General features: G+C 39.6%; 9 protein-coding genes and 1 long non-coding RNA gene across 12 annotated transcripts in view; 7 read left to right on the forward strand and 3 right to left on the reverse strand.

Moving 5' to 3' along the window:
* Positions 1–18,474, reverse strand: part of Cbp53E (Calbindin 53E) — a 107,785-nt gene that overhangs the window by 9,544 nt on the left and 79,767 nt on the right. The window lies entirely within an intron of this gene.
* On the forward strand, positions 2,510–5,199 carry LOC138123771 (uncharacterized). Its single transcript, XM_069038566.1, has 4 exons — positions 2,510–2,653; positions 2,699–3,049; positions 4,658–4,780; positions 4,827–5,199. Exons 1-4 carry the CDS (start codon positions 2,603–2,605, stop codon positions 5,178–5,180), a joined length of 879 nt encoding a protein of 292 aa, XP_068894667.1. The 5' UTR covers positions 2,510–2,602; the 3' UTR covers positions 5,181–5,199.
* LOC138122752 (B1 protein-like) lies at positions 3,334–3,908 on the forward strand. The gene is made up of 2 exons (XM_069037052.1): positions 3,334–3,484; positions 3,531–3,908. Exons 1-2 carry the CDS (start codon positions 3,434–3,436, stop codon positions 3,882–3,884), a joined length of 405 nt encoding a protein of 134 aa, XP_068893153.1. The 5' UTR covers positions 3,334–3,433; the 3' UTR covers positions 3,885–3,908.
* LOC138122749 (B1 protein-like) lies at positions 7,379–7,963 on the reverse strand. The gene is made up of 3 exons (XM_069037048.1): positions 7,936–7,963; positions 7,737–7,885; positions 7,379–7,691 (listed from the first exon to the last, which is right to left on the reverse strand). Exons 1-3 carry the CDS (start codon positions 7,946–7,948, stop codon positions 7,398–7,400), a joined length of 456 nt encoding a protein of 151 aa, XP_068893149.1. The 5' UTR covers positions 7,949–7,963; the 3' UTR covers positions 7,379–7,397.
* On the reverse strand, positions 8,020–8,571 carry LOC138122758 (B2 protein-like). Its single transcript, XM_069037059.1, has 2 exons — positions 8,465–8,571; positions 8,020–8,419 (listed from the first exon to the last, which is right to left on the reverse strand). Exons 1-2 carry the CDS (start codon positions 8,510–8,512, stop codon positions 8,069–8,071), a joined length of 399 nt encoding a protein of 132 aa, XP_068893160.1. The 5' UTR covers positions 8,513–8,571; the 3' UTR covers positions 8,020–8,068.
* Positions 10,269–10,886, forward strand: LOC138122756 (B2 protein-like). Its single transcript, XM_069037057.1, has 2 exons — positions 10,269–10,426; positions 10,485–10,886. The coding sequence occupies exons 1-2, from the start codon at positions 10,376–10,378 to the stop codon at positions 10,833–10,835; spliced, it is 402 nt and encodes a 133-aa protein (XP_068893158.1). The 5' UTR covers positions 10,269–10,375; the 3' UTR covers positions 10,836–10,886.
* On the forward strand, positions 11,467–12,106 carry LOC138122754 (B1 protein-like). The gene is made up of 2 exons (XM_069037054.1): positions 11,467–11,624; positions 11,680–12,106. Exons 1-2 carry the CDS (start codon positions 11,574–11,576, stop codon positions 12,031–12,033), a joined length of 405 nt encoding a protein of 134 aa, XP_068893155.1. The 5' UTR covers positions 11,467–11,573; the 3' UTR covers positions 12,034–12,106.
* Positions 12,698–13,301, forward strand: LOC138122760 (B1 protein-like). The gene is made up of 2 exons (XM_069037061.1): positions 12,698–12,848; positions 12,901–13,301. Exons 1-2 carry the CDS (start codon positions 12,798–12,800, stop codon positions 13,234–13,236), a joined length of 387 nt encoding a protein of 128 aa, XP_068893162.1. The 5' UTR covers positions 12,698–12,797; the 3' UTR covers positions 13,237–13,301.
* Positions 13,761–14,997, forward strand: LOC138124865 (B1 protein-like; the record flags this gene model as incomplete). Its single annotated transcript, XM_069040047.1, has 2 exons — positions 13,761–14,025; positions 14,679–14,997. Coding segments are annotated over 2 exons (513 nt in total), but the record flags the coding sequence as incomplete, so codon positions are not given.
* LOC138122762 (uncharacterized) lies at positions 16,647–17,205 on the forward strand. The gene is made up of 2 exons (XR_011156616.1): positions 16,647–16,780; positions 16,827–17,205. It is a non-coding gene; the product is annotated as an uncharacterized lncRNA (long non-coding RNA).

An 18,474-nucleotide genomic window follows, 5' to 3' on the forward strand; every position in this document is an offset into this window, starting at 1 on the left:
TTTTAGTTCTTGGTAACTTATTCGTTTATTTTTTTGAGATGAACAGAACTGTGGAAACATTCTATTCGCGGATGTACCTAATCGCTTATAATTTAATTCTAAGTAATTCAATTTGTTCGAAAAAATTTGTATATGTATTACATGAAAATCTTGATACATTTGTAAAGAAAAGATCTACAGTTTTATAATTGATCAAAATACCCGAAAGGAATAAAACATCCCCTCAACTGCCACTGCAGTTTGTTTCTTCGATCACTCGGAACGAGAGGCGGAGCCTCCAGCAGGCACTGCCCACTGTGCACGTGATTACTACACTCCTCCGGCGAACGCAGTATAGAAAAAATACTTTGCAATTTCCTCCACGTTTCGTTAACATTCCAAATGCAACATTGCAACTTTTGCAGTTCTCGCTTGATTACATCCCTTGCTGACAAGGGTGGAAAACACAGTCTAGCACGGTTGTGACGAGAATTTGTAATTTCCGGATCCGTCGTACGCGCCGAACGATGCAAATAAAATAAATGCGAGACGGACTCCGCCGTGAAGATAAAAAATTGTATCGCAATGTCTTGCGAGCAGAAACGTGACTGTCGTTGGGTTTGTCGGAAGTGATAACAATTTTTATTACGCGTACGACTAGCTGCAGTGCGCTGCATGTGCTGTGAGATAAAAAGAGTTGTTGTGGGCAGTGGCGTAGAGAATAAAATCAATTGAACCTGCAAGACATATTTGTCTCGAAAAATGAAATGTGAGAAGGTTACGCCACTGCTCAGGACGTCACCGTTTTTTCGTTTTTTAATTTATTTCAAGGCTAACGGGGAAATTCCAACCGCTGGAGACGCATTCTGCAATTTCCCTGTCAGGGTGCGTCAGCGAGTGACATGTCTTGGTTTTGATAAATATTGGAAAGTGACCCCGATGTCGCATTTTTTAATAGACTAGATGCCAAGCCAGACAACTTGATAATAAAATGGAAAATATTATTGTGAAGTCATGTTTTTTCCATTAGACGGATCGTAAAAACTTTACGGGTCATAAATTTTTGTATCAGTTTAATTTGGCGGAAGCTCGCTTTATTGTCAAAAAGCTGTTTCCTATTATAATAAACTTAATAAAGCACAACAGAAAACAAATCAACACATCCATCTGTAAAACAACAATCACTTGGTTCCGGACAACGAGTCACGGACACTTGTCCATTGCTGCCAACCCTGGAAATAATTATCAGAATCGGAACGTCTAAAAATGAACACATGATTTGTGGCAAAAATTTGCATTTGTCCCTAATGATAGTTTGCACTGGACGTAACAAGTGGAATAACAACAAAAACAAATACACAGATGTTAACGAGAAACACGGTTCAAGGTTCTCTTCTCTTTGCATCTAGTCCTTTCTCTTTCACTTGTTAATGATCATTGTCTCGATAATTAAGCGCGTGGTTGGAAAAAATCAACCGGAAAGGATTAGGTCGCAAAACTTAACGAACCACAATCTGAAACAGACCGTGCAATGGTGTCGACAATAAAAAAACGATAAATCAACGATGAATGAACAGAAACGCAATCGGTTCATGACAGTTGCGTCTAATGGTCCGGCCGATCAGGAAAACAACTGTACGAGAAAAATTTCAAAACAATTAGGTTGCGAGGTTTTCACTCATTATTGTTTACAAATTATCATTTATGATTCTTCCTTCTTTGCATCCTTGCAGCTGGGGCATTATCCTGCTCCAATTAGGAGTATTCAAATAAGAACTCTGCAGTGTTGTGGACTTCGAGCGTCCCCCAAGCGTCAACCACAGGTCCATTCTTATTCCCGTTTTAATTAACATACAATTCACTTCAAGGAGTCAGACAAGTAATGGTAAACTCTTCGCTGCGAGTTGTATCTTACAATCAGGAATGACCCAAAGTCCTCACCCAATTCCATTCTTTTCCAAAAAAAATTGCCGTTTTGTTCTTGGAGATGGTGTCACCGTTTTAAAACCTAGAGGCTCTTCTTTAACTGTTAACTGTGTTAACATCTACTTGTTCGACATCCAATTACAACATACTTGTTCCGCAGGACCGTCAGAACCAGCCCGATCCTGCAAGTGAGCTTTAAATCGTGTTTACACCGGACAAAAGAGTCCTGCTGGTAATAGCTTCGCGTACAATGGGAGACCTTGCCTCGCAACATCGTTTGTTGAAAAAACCCTCTTTATGGAGTCCGTATTGACCCAACATTCCTCGATGATACCATCAATATTGACATTTGAAATGACAGCGCACGAGACCGTTAATATTTGATTGGGTGAATTTTTGATCGAGGACTCCGCACAAAGCCTTTTCAGCCCTTTTCAGCCTCGTCATATTTCATTTGCAGCGTTTTCGAATTTTACCGAACCGACAAAAACTTTCCTTTCTCCTCGGATCCGTCCACGAAATCCCTTCGGGCGAAAACCGTCAGTTAAACGTTGCAGTTAATCGCAAATACTCGACATCTTATTAATTGTTCGTGTGTGCAAAGATGGCAGAAAAAAATCAACGGTGAAATCGAGTTTTTTGCACGCCAAAACCCACTATATAAGGCCTTTCCAAGTGACAATGCACCAGTTCTAAGATGAAGGTTTTCTTGGCAGTCTGCGCCCTCTCGTGCGTCCTCGCAGCCCAGGTGAGTCAACTGTTGGATTGGTAAACGGTAAAAAAAATCTCGCAGGCTTTGACCGACGACCAGAAGAAGAAACTCGAGGAGTACTCCAAGGACTGCCTGAAGGAGTCCAAAGTGGAGGAGGCGGTGCTGAAAGAGGCCGAGAAAGGGGTGTTTCTGGACGACCCCAAGTTGCAACTCCACGCGCTCTGCTTCTCGAAGAAGATCAAGATGCAGAATGAAAAGGGGGAGGTGCAGAAGGAACACGTCAAGGAGAAACTGAACTCGCAGATGAAGAGCAAGGAAGAAGTAGACAAGCTCCTCGAGACTTGTCTCGTCCAGAAGGAGACTCCAGAGGTCACAGCTTTCGAAAGCTTGAAGTGCTTCCAGAAGAATTTGCCTAAAGATGTTGTCATATTTTAAGAAGTAAATGTCTATTAAATACCTAGTGTTTTTACAAAACAATATTGTTATGATTCATTCAAGAGTTGGGTGTTGACTCACGTAGGAAATAATATTGTCGGAAAAAATTGTTACGTAAATCGATGCTGGATCAGTGGCAACACTGGCATAGCAACAGTCTTCAAATATTTACAAACAAAATTAAATAACATCGAGAGATTTGTGCTGACGCCTTGTTAGATTTCCTTTCTTTTGTCGGAAAATAAATTCCATTAACCCAAGTTTATCATACATTGTTGCTTTGACTTATCTGCGCGAGGACTCTTTTTGAACTATGACCCCAAACCCGATAGTTCCACGTATAAAAACGCCTCTAAACCTAATTGACAACACAGTAGCATCATGAAACTCCTCATCTGTGTCGCCCTTGTCGCCGCCGTGGTCACGGCTCAGGTGAGTTCCCCTCGCGATTGTATCACTTTTGACACCCCTCCCGTAGACGTTGACCGACGAGCAAAAAGCCAAGTGGAAGAAATGGAGGGAGGAGTGTCGCCAAGAAACCGGAGTCTCGGAAGAAGCCATCAACAGAGTGGTGAGCAACCAGTTCGACGTCGTCGACGACAAAATCAAAGCCCACGGTCTCTGCTTCGGGAAGAAAGCCGGTCTGATAAGCGAGTCCGGTGATATTTTGATCGACCAGACCAAAATCAAACTGAAGAAAGTCTCCGTTGACGACGACGAAGTCGACAGGATCATCAAGAAGTGTGTTGTGAAGAAAGACACGCCGGAAGAAACCGCGTTCCAGACGTTCAAATGCTTGCGCGAAGAGAAACCCAAATTCAGTCCAGTTTAACAATAAAAGTTGTTTGTCAGTTGAGTGTTGTTTTATTCGAGTCCAAACAGGTTTGTTGCAGTTGTTGGTGCATTTCTATGGTGGTCAAAAAATCTTGTCGTATTTTTTGAAGAAATCTTCTTGAAGAGACAAGTGTACTGTTTCATCTGTTTTGAGTGAGACTCTTTTTCTCTGTTGGTCTAGTCTTGGTCTTGGTGATGGAGGTGGCGGTGCCTGGGCAAAGATAAGAACGAAGATGTTCTTCTTCTTCGTGGTTGAATCATAACTGAAGATATCTTTGTTTGGGTCTGGTGGACATAAAATGAAAGGGGTGGGATTCAGAAGATCAAAGAGAAATTTCACTTGCCGATGAAGAATAAAGAAGTCTTCGTTACTTGTCTCGTCCAGAAGAAATCTTCAGAGGTCACGAAGTGACGTGATGTTTTTAGAAATGTCTACGTGATAAATGTCGGTTAAATAATGTTGCATAAAAAAGAGTGTTGATGTTTGTTTCGCATTTGTGTAGATCTATTAAATAGTGTTCCACAAAAGAATGTTTAGCAAAACATTCATTGGTGATTCATTCAAGAAAGTACGCATTTTGTGTCGAGTCACACGAAACAATCTTGTCGGAAAAAACTGATTACGTAAATCCATTGATATAAAAGATACTGAAGCAGTGGTAATCCTGGCATAGCAACATCCTTCAAAATATTTACAAACAAACTGCACCAAAAGATCATTTGTGTTTATCATAAATTATTTTATTACCAAACCAATTATGCTATTCTTGACCTCTGACCCCAAAACCGATAACCACTGGTATAAGAACACCTCTAAGAGTTGCTGACAACACAGTCGCCATCATGAAACTCCTCCTCTGTCTAGCCCTCGTCGCCGCCGTCGCCACCGCCCAGGTGAGTCCTCCTCGCGATTGTACCACTTTTGACACCACCCCCGCAGACTTTGACCGACGAGCAGAAAGCCAACTGGAAGAAATGGAGCGACGAATGTCGCGAAGAAACCGGAGTGTCGCCAGAAGGCATCAACCAACTCCGCACCAACCATTTTGACAACGTCGACGACAAGATCAAAGCGCAGAGTCTCTGCTTCGGGAGAAAATCCGGTCTGATAAACGAAGCCGGCGACGTTTTGGCCGACCAGATCAAGATCAAACTGAAGAGAGTTGCCGTTGACGACGAAGAGGTGGACAAGATCGCCAACAAGTGTGTGGTGAAGAAAGACACGCCGGAGGAGACGGCGTTCGAGACTTTCAAATGCTTGCGCGAGCAGAAACCTAAATTCACTCCAGTTTAATAATAAAATATGTTCGTTACTTGAGTCTTTATTTCTGGTTTGAACAGGTTTGGTAGTGTTTTGAATGGGTGTGATGGCGTGCACAGGTGATTCTTCTGGAAGATTTTTTCCTGAAGAAGCAGAAAGTAACCACTTTGTGAACCTTTCTTGGTTCACTTTAACCTAGCTCTATCAAAGGGAGTAGAGAAAGTGATAACTTATCATGATTAAAGCTAAAACACATATTTTGTCTTCTCAGTCTTTTTTATGACAAAGAAACTGAGCTCCCAAAAAAACAAATAAAGAAGAAGGCATCAAAGATGTAGGTTTTTGTACTCTAAAAACTTGGCAATAGTCGAGAACTTGTGATTTTAGAGTAAAAGTATAAAAATCACCTACAGGGTACAGAAAATCCAACCCACAATACATCAGGAGGAAAAGTCGGATATTCATTGCCTCCATGTCCAGGTTTACGTTGAACAATGTATTGTGGGTTGCATTTTCTATTCCGCCGGGCTCATTATCACTCGTGAACAAAACAGCTGGCTAATAAAAACTAAATAAAAATGGACTCTTGAAGAATATGAATCTAGAAGTCAAAGAGCTTAACTCAGCACCATCAGACATGTGAGAGCTTTAAAAAGCGGCATCTGCGCGCACTCCTCCGGGTTGTACACGTTGTCAAATTCGTCAGTGTGGAACCTGCTTGAGATTCCCCCCTTCGAGTTTTTCTTGGTTAAACAATTCAGGACCGCCCTGAACTCTGGAATTGAGAATGGGTCCTTATCTGAGAAGAAGACTATTCTGAATTCATCCCAAGGCAGCGCACATTCTCCCAGGAGTAGTTGGATGTCTTCAGCTTCGCCGGCAAAGACCTAAAACACGAACCTGAGGGACAGATCTTTCGAAAGACTTTCGTACCTCGGAGCTTAGCGCGATGACGGCAACTAACCAAATCAGGACATTCATTTTAGTACTACACACTAGAGAATGCGCTAGTCTGGTACGTTCTTTTATAGAAAAAGGAACAATTGTTATTTTATTTCCAATTAAAATGTCGTAAAAGTCAATCGAGTTAGTATACAATTGGAAATTGCTCCATTACCTATATGCCGAGCAAAAAAACTGGTCGTCAAAATCATGCTTTGACACAATGGAACATGCTCCATTGTAAAACGGTCGTAAATGTCATAACTTATCATCATGTTGTATGACATTAATTGCGATTTTTTCTCATTTTTTTGACAGTTTGTTGACATGGGCATAATCAGGCAGGGAAAAATTTTTAATTTGTGACAATCTAACCAAATTTTGAAATGACATTGACGACCAGAATTTTTTGCTTTAATTGATAAATACTTAACTGATAGTACTATTTCAACTTTTACAGCCAAAGTGAACGACAAATGTCAGTCAGTACAATTGAAACATAACCTATAAATTTTGCGCGACATCAACATAACATTTACGGCGCGAAATGTCAAACTTGTCAGTGTCAAATAATGATCCATAGCCAACTCTAAGTGAAAATTTTAATAGTCACCCATTATTTGCATTATCATTGATGGCAACTGTTTTTAAAGAATCAGGGGACAACCTCAAGACGTCATATTTAAAAAGTCTTGTCTGTATCTATTAAATGGTCTTCGACAAAAAAATGTTTTGTCATGATTCATTTAAGAAAGTGCGGATTTTGTGTTGATCCACAAAGACAATCTAATCGGGAAAAAATCATATCAATATAAATATAAAAGATATCAGAGTTCAATTTTTTTACAAATTTAAATAATAACGAGAGATATTTTGTGTAGACGAATAATTAGAAATCCTTATCTTCGTTGGTAAACAAATTATCATCCAACTTCCACTAACCCATATCTGTCTGACATTGACATTGACTCTTTTTTTCCAGAAAGGCACCTCGTGACCCCTTGCACCACAAACAAGAATCACTTGGACGAGAGTGTTTCTAAAAGTCACTGTGACACTCCTCATTTGTCGCTCCTGTGGTAAGTTCTTGTCACGATTTATCATTTTTACCACCACTTCCGCAGCCTTACACCAACGAGGAAACAGCCATCCGGATCAAATTTACAATCATCGGTCGTCAAGAGAATCCGGTGTAGACTTCGTCTCAACCATGGGCGACAAAGTCAAAAAGTATATTCTCCGTTCCGGAAAAAAATCGAAAGAAGAGGAATTCCAATAAAAGGTCTCTGTCCCTTGAGTATGCTTTATTCAAGTTGAAACAGGTCTGTTGATGTTTTCGATGCACGTGATAGCGTGCAAAGCTGACTCTTCAGGAGTGGCTTTCTTGACAGTACACTTGGTCAAGACCTCCTCGATTTTGGTTTGGGTCAGAACGTCCAGGAAATTCGTCCGCAGAATGTCTTTCTGGAAGTCTCCCGCTTCGTTCTGGAAACCCATCTTCTTGAAGAGACAGAAGGTATACTGTGCGACTTCTTCGTCAGTCTCGAATTGTGTCTCGCAATAGGCGCGAGCCTTTTTGAATCTCTCTTGGTCCACCTTGGCCTAGTACCCAGTTGAGTTGAAGGATTTGCAAAAGAAACAACTTACCAAAGAGGTGGCGACTAGAGCGAAAGCCACAACAAGGAAGTACTTCATCTGGTCGATTGAATCACAACTGAACATGTGATTATTTGTGACCCACAGATATATCAGTAGGATGGGAAAAACAACTTGTCCAAAATTTAGTATTGTGAAATCTTCAAACGAAAATAAACAATCTGAGTTATGTGATCGTTTCTTCCTTTACCTCGAACCAACATGCTAATTGGTGCTAAATCTCGAAAGACCCACGACCCAGTCAGATCGATTCCACACCAGATACACAAACTCGTTATCACTTAATTAACAACTTTATTATCAAAACAAACTTAACACCAAAATCACGTGTATTTCTTTTGGAAAGTACTGTCGTAAATGCACTTCATGAACTGGAAGGCCGTCTCCTGCGGCGTCTCTTTCTGTTGGGTGCAATCCTGCACCATCTCCTCAATCGTGTCATCATTGTAGTGCCCAGCTTTCAACTTCACTCTGATGACGTCGCTCTGAAGATACCCCGCTTCGTTCTGGTAGCCTGACATCTTGCTGACGCACAACAGGTACTCCTTCAGGTTGGGGTCATTGTCGAACCTCCCCAGAGGGATGTTCTTCAGCGAGGCAGCATTGACATTCGACTGTTCCTGACAAGCTTTAACCCTGCGGAGGTCGTCTTCGGGGTTGTTGATCACCCCACCCTGAGACTGGGGTCAGTGTAAAACGACAAAGCGACGAAGACTCACCTGGATCCCCAACAGGAAACACACGAGAAGGAATGTCGATGATTTCATGGCTAACTAAGATTATCGCTTTTGGTTGCCCATTTATAAACTATGAACGCAAGAAGTGATAAGGAGAGAGAGTCATCAGAAGGGGAAATGTTTTTGCGCGTGATTGCCAGAATTGGGGGGCCCTTCGCAAGGTGCTGACAAAATTGGTGAGACTTCGATTGATTATGACTGCATTGACAAACCCTATTGGTTAAAAAAATGCTATATTTATAGTTGTTTTGAGAAATGTTTACATCATATCACTGGAGAAAAAAAATTATCAAATAACCTTGATCCGGTTTCTGGTAATCTCGGTCAAGCAAGTCGAAGAAGTTTAAAGGAATATTTGACAATTCACGGGAGATATTACGACCAAGAGGACAAACAACAACAAAATTGTCATCGCTTTTTGCTGAGTAGGCGTTGGAAAAATTAAACCGTTGAGAACAGTGTAAAGTTTGAATTTCCCGCCGTTTGACAAGAATGACATTTGTTTATGTTTAATCGGGACACAATTGAACATGTTTGTTTTCAGCAAAGAGTGTCCTTAGATATTTGCTTCGAGAATAGGAATCGTTCAGTTATTCTATTTTTAATGTAAAACGTTGCAAAGAAAGGAAAAAAGAAAGATTTTTTTGGCTTTAAATTTTAGGTTAGCTGTCAACATACTCCAATTAATCTACGCTGTAAAAAAGCACAACAATGGAGGGTTTTGTCGGATTTTACGACGTTTTAGAAGCAGCGCAACAATGCTTCCTCTAGCACTAGCACTAGCGCATCAGTACCTTACAGTACCGCAATAAATTTCTTGATGGGCTTCGTTGCGCTAAACTGCGAGATAGGAAGTCTTTAAAAAGATCTGTCACTCAAGAGTGTTTTGAGTTCTTCCCCAAAAAGCTAAAGATACCGAAGTACTCCGGGCAGAAGAAATTCTAAAAGCAAGCATTTCTGGAAACAACTTTCTATTCTAGATTCTAGAAATTGTCTAAAAACTTTACGAAATTATACCAGTTGTTATGTCTGGTAATAGAAAAAGTAGATCAAGAACTACACGTTGCGCCACCAAACTCTCCATATCTCGATCCACAGGAAACGCCCAATGCAAAATTTGGCACAATACACGATGATTATTTTATTTATATTATTGTTTAGTGTCACGAGATATTTTCCATTTGGACTTGTACGAATAAATAATTATATTATCTGCAATTAAATAAACACAAACAAATTAATTACGCCATTGTAGCCTCACGATATCCGTTCTCACGTCGATTAAATTTTACTTATGGATTGTTTTATATTTTAGTACCACCAACGAGTCAACATTATTGATAATATAAATTTTATTGGTGCTTTTTTACGTGTATAATATTTTATGAGAAAAAAATTAAATTCAATTTCGAAATCTCTAAATTATTCGGAAAAAAAAACCATTACCTAGTACCACAATAGCCGATATAAGTTTATGGGACTCAATTATTTGGTCCAGTTGCACTAATTGTTGATCGAAAAAATATAAATCGCCCACGCTGTACATGACGTAAAAAGTCGGAAGTTTACACCAGGTGGCCTGGCAAAAAAAAAAAACAGAAGAAAATTTTTGCAGAGTTATTTTTGCAATCTCCAAGGAAGAGCAATTGAAGAAACATATCTATTATAAAAAATATTTAACTTTAAGCGACTCTCAGAGTAATCTGAACTAAAAATCAACAAAAACATTCCTTTGACCTAACCTTATCGCCCCATGTGATTGTTTTCGTGGAAAAAATCACATATTACATAACTGGAGAGTACTCTTTGAACTCAAAAAACAGATAAATTCCCTATATAAAAGCGGTGCAATTTATCAGTACCTGCAGTACTTTCTTTGAAGACCTCGCAAAAATGAAACTCCTCTTGTGCTTTGCGTTCGCCGCCATCGTCATCGGAGCTCAGGTAAATTGTTCTCCTGATTAACTGTATTTTTCTTAACGGGTTCATATCTACTATCCAGGCTCTCACCGACGAACAGATACAGAAAAGGAACAAGATCAGCAAAGAGTGCCAGCAGGTGTCCGGAGTGTCCCAAGAGACGATCGACAAAGTCCGCACAGGTGTCTTGGTCGACGATCCCAAAATGAAGAAGCACGTCCTCTGCTTCTCGAAGAAAACTGGAGTGGCAACCGAAGCCGGAGACACCAATGTGGAGGTACTCAAAGCCAAGCTGAAGCATGTGGCCAGCGACGAAGAGGTGGACAAGATCGTGCAGAAGTGCGTGGTCAAGAAGGCCACACCAGAGGAAACGGCTTATGACACCTTCAAGTGTATTTACGACAGCAAACCTGATTTCTCTCCTATTGATTAATTGTTTTGTATTTGACTGAATTTTGACAATAAAGGTACTATTGTTATGTAATGGTAGGTGCATTTTTGCAAGTAATATCTATACCCAAATGGTACTTTTTAATAAATTAAGTGATTTGAACATTTTGCAAGTCTCTGATTTAGTCAATAACGGTGCTACTATCTTCACGGTGATATCGTTATATACAGGGTGTAATCGAAATACACGGAATAATTTTAACCACGAGCTACTGTATTCATGAGAACTCGGAAAAATTATTTAAAAAATTCTATGACAAAAAATAAATTGACATTTAATTTTTAAAGTACAGTTTTTTATAGTTGCTTTTAGTCTTCTACGTTGTCCCACAACCTCGTAGGTAAAGTTTCAGCATATTTTTAAAATACACCCTGTATATCATATTTTATAAAATGTACGCCAATGCGACGTAACCTCTCGGAAATATGCTTTGAAACAAGGAAACCGCATTGGTGTACATTTTATAAAATATGATATACAGGGTGTATTTTAAAAAAGTGTTGAAACTTTACCTACAAGGTTGTGGGACAACGTAGAAGACTAAAAGCAACTATAAAAAATTGTACCTCGTGGTTAAAATTATAAAATTCGGCAAAGTAATTGGCGAAACAAGATACAAAGCCCCTGAACTTTCACCTATAAAGAGATAATCCTGCGTATATAACATATCCGATTTAGGTGGATCACGAATCATTGGATGCAAGCAACAACAGAAACAAGATGAAGTTACTGTGTTATCTCATTTCTTTCACTCTGTTGGTCACAGTTCAAGTGAGTACCTACTTTACTTTTCTTCTGCTCCTTCTTTACCGAAACAATTTTCAAGGCCATAACTCTGGAACAAGCTGAAACAATGTACAAGATCGGCTCAAAATGTCAAAATGAAACTGGAGTGTCGCAAGACATCGTGAACAGAGCACGCAACGATGATTGGGAGGACGATCCCAAACTAAAACAGCAAATTCTTTGCGTGTCCAAGAAACTCGGACTGGCCACGGAATCGGGGGAGATGGTGGTCGACTCGTGGAGGAGCGGGTTGAGGAAGGTGAGTATCAACGACGAAGAGGTTGAGCGGATCGTCAATGAGTGTGTGGTGAAGAAAGACACTCCGGAAGAAACGGCGTTCAATGCTGTCAAATGTGTACACAAGAAGAAACCAACGTTTTCACCACTTGATTAAGCACCAAGTGCAGATAATTCAAATTATATATTTAAGTGTTTGTCTATGTAAAGAATAAAATATGTATTTCTGAGGTAACTATTTTTTTATCTTATGCAATAAAGGGCAACAGTTGTGGTGATTGAGCAAAAGTAAAGATCAAAAGAACGGTTGGAATAAGGAAAGTGATGTTTTGAACGAAGATCCCAAGAAATAAAATTTTTCTGACGTAACTAACTCTTGTGTCATTTTATATGCGTGTTCAAATGAAATTCTGGGCTGGGGAAGCGTTGGAAACCGTCAATTGTTGTATTTTTTTAAAGCGTAGATTAATTGGAGCATGTTGACAGCTAACCTAAAATTTACAGCCAAAAAAAATTTTTCTTTTTTTCTTTCTTAGCAATGTTTTACGATTCCTATTCTCGAAGCAAGTATCTAAGGGCACCTTTTGCAGAAAACAAACATGTTCAGTTATGTCCCGATTAAACATAAAGAAATGTCATTTGTATTTAACCGCGGGAAATTCAAACTTTACGCTGTTCTAAACGGTTTATTTTTCCAACGCCTACTCAGCTCAGGATTTTATTTGAACGCGCGATACAAACAAAAGAGCGAAATTAATGGTGTTTGTAAATATGTTAATAAACCTGTTTTTGTTACACATATTTTGCAACAGCACATTTTGGACATAATATTGTTTTGCACATAAAACGCTAGGTATATATAAAACATACTCGATCTGTTTCGCTCACAAATCATTGGACGCAAGCAACAACAGTACTAAGATGAAGTTATTGTGTTATCTCACTTCTCTCACTCTATTGGTCACAGTTCAGGTAAGCACGTTACAACTGGTTTGGGTTTTACTTGACCGAAGCAATTTTCAAGACCCAGATACCAAATGAAGCAATCTCCGAAATCGAGAAAAAATGTCAAAACGAAACTGGAGTGTCGCAAGAAGTCCTAAACAGAGCTCATAACGGTGACTGGGGGGACGATCCCAAACTGAAAGAGCAAATGCTTTGCATGTTCAAAAAATTCGGACTCGCCACGGAATCGGGCGAGATGGTGGTGGACTTGTGGAGGAGCTTATTGAAGCAGCTGGGCATCGACGACGAAGAAGTTGAGAGTATCGTCAATGAGTGTGTGGTGAAGAAAGACACCCCGGAAGAAACAGCGTTCAACACGGCCAAATGTGTGGACAAGAAGAAGAGAGTCGATTGAGCACCGAGTGCAAATGGATCAAATTATATTTGTTGACGTACAAAAATAAAATATCTCTGACGTAACTTTTGTATTAACTTATGCAAGAAAGAGCGATGAGTGATTGAGCAAAAGTAAAGATCAAAACAACGGTTTGAATGAGGAAAGTGATGTTTTGGGCGAAGATCCCAAGACGAAGAAGCACATCTTCTGCTTCAGAAGAACAATAGTCTGGCAACAGAAGCCGGTGACAAACTAAAACCAAGCTGAGACCTGACCTGACCTGACCCGACCATTTGGTCGGCGACCAAGAAGTGGACAAAATGCTGCAGGAGTGTCAGGTAAAAAATACGTCGGAAGACACGACTTATGAAATCTTCAAGTGTCTTCTTTTGACTTTTGACTGGTTGCCCAAATGGTAAAAGAGATAATGCTCTACATATAAAATACTCGATTCCACAAATTATTGAAAGTAAGCAACGACGCTACTAAAAAGTTGCTGTGTTATCTCACCTCTTTTATTCTGTTGGTCACAGTTCTGGTGACTACTTTACATTTCTTCCTTGACCGAAACAATTTTCGAGACCCTAATTGAGGAACAAACTGAGAAACTGAACAAGATCAGCAAAAAATGTCAAATTGAAAGTGGAATGTCGCAAGAGATTATAACCAGAGCTCGCAACGGAGACTGGGAGGACCTTTCCAAACTGAACATCTGGAAATCGATTTGCAATAAAAACCGATTACGTAGTACCACAATAGCCGATATAAGTTTATGGAACTGGATTAATTGCCCTAGTTGCACTAATTGTTGAACGAAAAAACGTAAACCACCTACATTGTGGTGGTCATCTGCGTTGGTTCAGAGAAATTTGAACTAAAAATCAACAAAAATGTCCCTTTGACCTAACCTTACCACGTGATTTGATTACTTTCGTGGAATACATATTACATAACTGAAGAGTAGTCTTTGAACTCAAAAAACCAGATAAATTCGTGTATCAAGGCGGTACAATTATCACCCAAACCTGCAGTACCTAATACCGTGTGAGCAACAAGTACTGATTGAGTTGGCAATAAATTCTGGTGATTTTTGGTGACTTTTATGTCATGTTCCAACGAGAAAACCATTTTATTAATAAACGATTACAAAAACCAAGAGTTTTAAATTTGAAATGTAGGTATACCAGCTGTCAATAATGTCAATAAAACAAACCGAAATAGGTACAATTCACAGTCTTGAAAATTTTATGTAAAATTTTTTTTTTGCCAACTGAATCAGTTATTGTTGCTCACCCTGTAGTACCCTACACACGAACGTGGATGCCTTGATCTCGTACGCTAATGTACCAAGACATCCAGGTGCGTGCGTAACCCACTAATAGTAGTAGATTATATCATTAAGAGTAGAAGTGAGCCATTTTGTGTTAAGCCCAGAGATTGAAGACCGAAACGCAGTTGAGGTCGACAACTGGGCGAAGCACATGACATTCAAAACCAAGCTGAAGCAAATGGTCGACGACGAAGAAGTGGAAAAAATGCTGTTGTGGTCGACTTCTGGAGAGAGAAGGTGAGGAAGGTGAGCGACGACGACGAAGAAACTGAGAAGATTGTTAAGTGCGTCGTGAAGAGAGACACTATTGAGGAGACGGTGTTCCATACTTTCAAATGTGTAATGAAGAACAAGCCAAAGTTCTCACCAGTTGATTGAACACCCAGTGTAGGTGGTTCAAATGGTGTGTTTAAGTGTTTTTTAAGTATAAAAATAAATTGTTTCTGACGTACATAACTAAATTTTGTATCATTTTATGCCAACGAAAGAGCGAAATTAATGGTGCTTGTAACTATGATAAACCCGTTTTAGTTACGCATATTTTGCAATTGCACAATATTTTCCCAAATTGTTTTGCACATAAATCCGAGTCTTAACACTATATATAAAACACTCCTCGATTCGTTTCGTTCACAAATCATTGGCTGCAAGCAACAACACCACCAAAATGAAGATACTGTTTTGCCTTACTTCTCTCATTCTGTTGGTCGCAGTTCAGGTGAGTACTTTACATCTCCTCGCTCCTCCTTGACCGAAACAACAAAACAATTTTCAAGGCCATAACTGAGGAAGACCTTGAGCTACTGCGCCAAACCAGCGCAGAGTGCAAGACTGAAAGTGGAGTGTCCGAAGACGTCATAAAGAGAGCTCGCAAAGGTGACTTGGAGGACGACCCCAAACTGAAAATGCAACTTCTTTGCATTTTCAAGGCACTCGAAATAGTCGCGGAATCGGGAGAAATTGAGGCCGACACGTTCAAGGAGAAGTTGACGAGGGTGACAAACGATGATGAAGAAAGCGAGAAGATTGTCGAGAAGTGCACGGTGACTGAAGACACTCCGGAAGATACGGCATTTGAAGTTACCAAATGTGTATTGAAGGACAAGCCCAATTTCTTTGGAGACCTATTTGTCTGAAAGCTTTGTGCACAAAAATAGAATATTTCTCACATAACTAATTTTTGTATCATTTTGTGGAAGTCAAAAGGCGAAACGAGTGGCTGGTGAAAGTAAAGATGAAGAGATGGCTTGAATAAGGAGAATGAGAAGTGCGGAAAAAAATTGCAGATTAGTAAAAAGCTGACAAAAGGAATAATCCTTCAAGACCATCAGTCGCACCTGCAGTACTTCCTCTCCCGGCGATTCCTTTTGAAAGTAATTAATTTAAGTAGAAGTGTTGGATTTTCTCATGGGGTATGAGTCATCTGCGCAAACGACGAATAGCGGTCTCAAGTGGGCGTTACAAACCGACCGATAAACATCGTCATTCGTTACGTTAGTTTCGTCTTTCTCTCTCTCTCGTCTATTTGCATGTAAAGTAGTCGATGTTTCAGTTTTCATTTACAGATTTTTCACTGGTTTATCGCCTTAGCGCATATATTTCCAAGGTCACAGCCCATGAGAGAATCCAACACCCCCAAGAAAGATAAATCTGCGCAATTCCATTTTTATACAGAGATGGCGTAACGTACACCGAATACTACTGACAAAAACAAAAGTAACGAGAAGAAGATGGAAGAAAGAAAACACTTGGTAGAATAATAACAGTAACAAGTAAAATGTTAGAAATAAGTAAAAAGGAAAAACAAAAGTGAAGTGTTGTTTAAAAATAAAATGAAGAATGTTATAAAAATATAAACAGAGTGAGACTATGAAAATTTAAAAAATTAAAAACCAATTGACCTTTATTATTTATTTATTGATATTTTCCAATTCATGTACCCTGACAGAAATAAAATGCATTTTTTGTCACCAGGTACAAGTAAGAATCAATTATTTTTTCAATTTAGAATGTAAGAAAAAAACCAGTTTGCAAAAGAATCAGTTGATAATGGTAAATTTCATACCATTCGGCGATAAATCATCGAATCAGTCTCAGATATGAAGTTTTCATTAACCACGAATGAACCTTATAATATAAAAACCACAGCCATAACAACCACATAATAAAAAATAGTGCACGATGAAACTCCTGCTCGTTCTAAATCTTCTGATACTAGCGGTCAACGTTCAGGTAAGCACAATGAACATTGTCAAAGCCTGTTCTAACCACCACGAAGGCGCAACAACTCGCTTATCCGGACAGAATCACCGACATATGCGACCAGGGAAGAATATCCACAAAGGACATAATCCGCAAGATTGACCACGGCATTTACTTGAAAACTATGGAGATAAAGTCGCGCCTACTCTGTTTTAGCTTCAAGATCGGACTGGTGGACGATTTCGGCGAGATCAGGAAAGGTTTCATCCGTAACGTCGTGAAAAAGGCTACTGACGAGGTGGCAAACATATGTTCGCTAGATACTGAGGTTTATGTTGATTCGATGGAGGACAGAAATTTCAATTATATGATATGCTTGCAGCATAATCTACCAATCTCCCTGTCAATGTTGTGATGTTTACTTTGTTTACAATAAAGGTGTTGAGATTATAAGATTTGTGAAACTTCAATTTAACCTTCTCACATTCAACTATTCAGAATTGGTACCACTTTGCTACGCCACTGGTGATAAAAGAACCTTGACGTCACGAGCGTAAGTGCCTTTGGCGGCATTTCATTGGACTCCTCCAAGAAAGTCGACTTTGATTCACTAACCCAGAATACGGCAGATAAGTCCGACTATAAAACACAAATAGAGAGAGGTCGCCTCTTTGTTACTGCAAGAATGAGGCATCTCAGTCTAATCCTCGTCACCTCCACTCAGGCGACTACCTGCACAGTCTTCATTCTTTCTGACACAAATCAGGCAGCATCAAAATGGTCCAAGAACGATAATTCGTGTGACCTCACAGAAATAAAATGCATTTTTTTCATCAAGTGCAACTAGGAATTAATTACTTTTTCAATTTAGAAAAGGTTATGAAAAAATCTGGTGATAATTGTAAATTTCACACCATTCGGCAATAAATCGTCCAATCAGAATCAGATTTGAACCACGAGCGAAACGTAAAACTTCTTATATAAAAAACCACAATCAGAATTGCCACACAACAAACAGTGCACGATGAAACTCCTGCTCGCTCTAAATCTTCTGATACTAACCGTCAAGATTCAGGTAAGCACAATGGACATTGTCAAATTTTGTTCTAACCAACACCAAGGCGGAACATCATTTGAACAATATCGGCAACTCATGCAACGAAACAGATGTATCCGCAGAGGACGTGCGACACAAGCTTTCCACCGGTCTTTTCGCAGAGATACACGATTCCGACGAGAAGTGGGAAATGCTCTGTTTTAGCTACAAGATCGGACTGGTAAATGAAAAGGGTATGATCATGAAAAACTTTACCAAGGACGTCCTGACTAGAGCTGCTGACAAGGCGAAAGACTTTTGTGTGAAGAAGAGTGATGTTCATCTTAAGGAAGACAAAGTTCGGAAATTGTTGATGTGCTTGCGGGATAATCTACCAGTCTTCACCTCCTTTTTGTAATGTTTACTTTGTCGACAATAAAGGTGCAAATATTTCTGAAACTTAAATTAAACTTCTATTCGGAACTGACTTTGCTATGCAATTGGTGATAAAAAAACCTTGACCTTTAGATCACCACACAGACAAGAGATGAGTCACGAGCGTAAGCGTCTTTGGTGGTGTTCAATTCAAGTCCCCCAAAAAAGTCAAACACACTGCTGATTTTGATTCTTGCCTTTAGATAAGTTCCACTATAAAACACCAGCGGACAGAGTCACCTCTTTGTTACTT

Source organism: Tenebrio molitor, chromosome 2, assembly GCF_963966145.1.
Source record: "Tenebrio molitor chromosome 2, icTenMoli1.1, whole genome shotgun sequence".
Taxonomy (NCBI): Eukaryota; Metazoa; Arthropoda; class Insecta; order Coleoptera; family Tenebrionidae; genus Tenebrio; species Tenebrio molitor.

What these genes read in the sequence shown, in the direction of transcription:
- LOC138122760 (XM_069037061.1), top strand. Translation starts at nt 12,798, where the DNA reads ATGAAGTTATTGTGTTATCTCACTTCTCTCACTCTATTGGTCACAGTT. An exon ending in CTCTATTGGTCACAGTTCAG is followed by an intron (nt 12,849 to 12,900) that starts GTAAGCACGTTA and finishes GCAATTTTCAAG; the next exon opens with ACCCAGATACCAAATGAAGC.
- LOC138122754 (XM_069037054.1), top strand. Translation starts at nt 11,574, where the DNA reads ATGAAGTTACTGTGTTATCTCATTTCTTTCACTCTGTTGGTCACAGTT. An exon ending in CTCTGTTGGTCACAGTTCAA is followed by an intron (nt 11,625 to 11,679) that starts GTGAGTACCTAC and finishes ACAATTTTCAAG; the next exon opens with GCCATAACTCTGGAACAAGC.
- LOC138123771 (XM_069038566.1), top strand. Translation starts at nt 2,603, where the DNA reads ATGAAGGTTTTCTTGGCAGTCTGCGCCCTCTCGTGCGTCCTCGCAGCC. An exon ending in CGTGCGTCCTCGCAGCCCAG is followed by an intron (nt 2,654 to 2,698) that starts GTGAGTCAACTG and finishes AAAATCTCGCAG; the next exon opens with GCTTTGACCGACGACCAGAA. An exon ending in CTAAAGATGTTGTCATATTT is followed by an intron (nt 3,050 to 4,657) that starts TAAGAAGTAAAT and finishes TGCTATTCTTGA; the next exon opens with CCTCTGACCCCAAAACCGAT.
- LOC138122756 (XM_069037057.1), top strand. Translation starts at nt 10,376, where the DNA reads ATGAAACTCCTCTTGTGCTTTGCGTTCGCCGCCATCGTCATCGGAGCT. An exon ending in CCATCGTCATCGGAGCTCAG is followed by an intron (nt 10,427 to 10,484) that starts GTAAATTGTTCT and finishes TCTACTATCCAG; the next exon opens with GCTCTCACCGACGAACAGAT.
- LOC138122749 (XM_069037048.1), bottom strand. An exon ending in CTCTAGTCGCCACCTCTTTG is followed by an intron (nt 7,692 to 7,736) that starts GTAAGTTGTTTC and finishes ACTGGGTACTAG; the next exon opens with GCCAAGGTGGACCAAGAGAG.
- LOC138122752 (XM_069037052.1), top strand. Translation starts at nt 3,434, where the DNA reads ATGAAACTCCTCATCTGTGTCGCCCTTGTCGCCGCCGTGGTCACGGCT. An exon ending in CCGCCGTGGTCACGGCTCAG is followed by an intron (nt 3,485 to 3,530) that starts GTGAGTTCCCCT and finishes CCCCTCCCGTAG; the next exon opens with ACGTTGACCGACGAGCAAAA.
- LOC138122758 (XM_069037059.1), bottom strand. Translation starts at nt 8,512, where the DNA reads ATGAAATCATCGACATTCCTTCTCGTGTGTTTCCTGTTGGGGATCCAG. An exon ending in GTTTCCTGTTGGGGATCCAG is followed by an intron (nt 8,420 to 8,464) that starts GTGAGTCTTCGT and finishes CCCCAGTCTCAG; the next exon opens with GGTGGGGTGATCAACAACCC.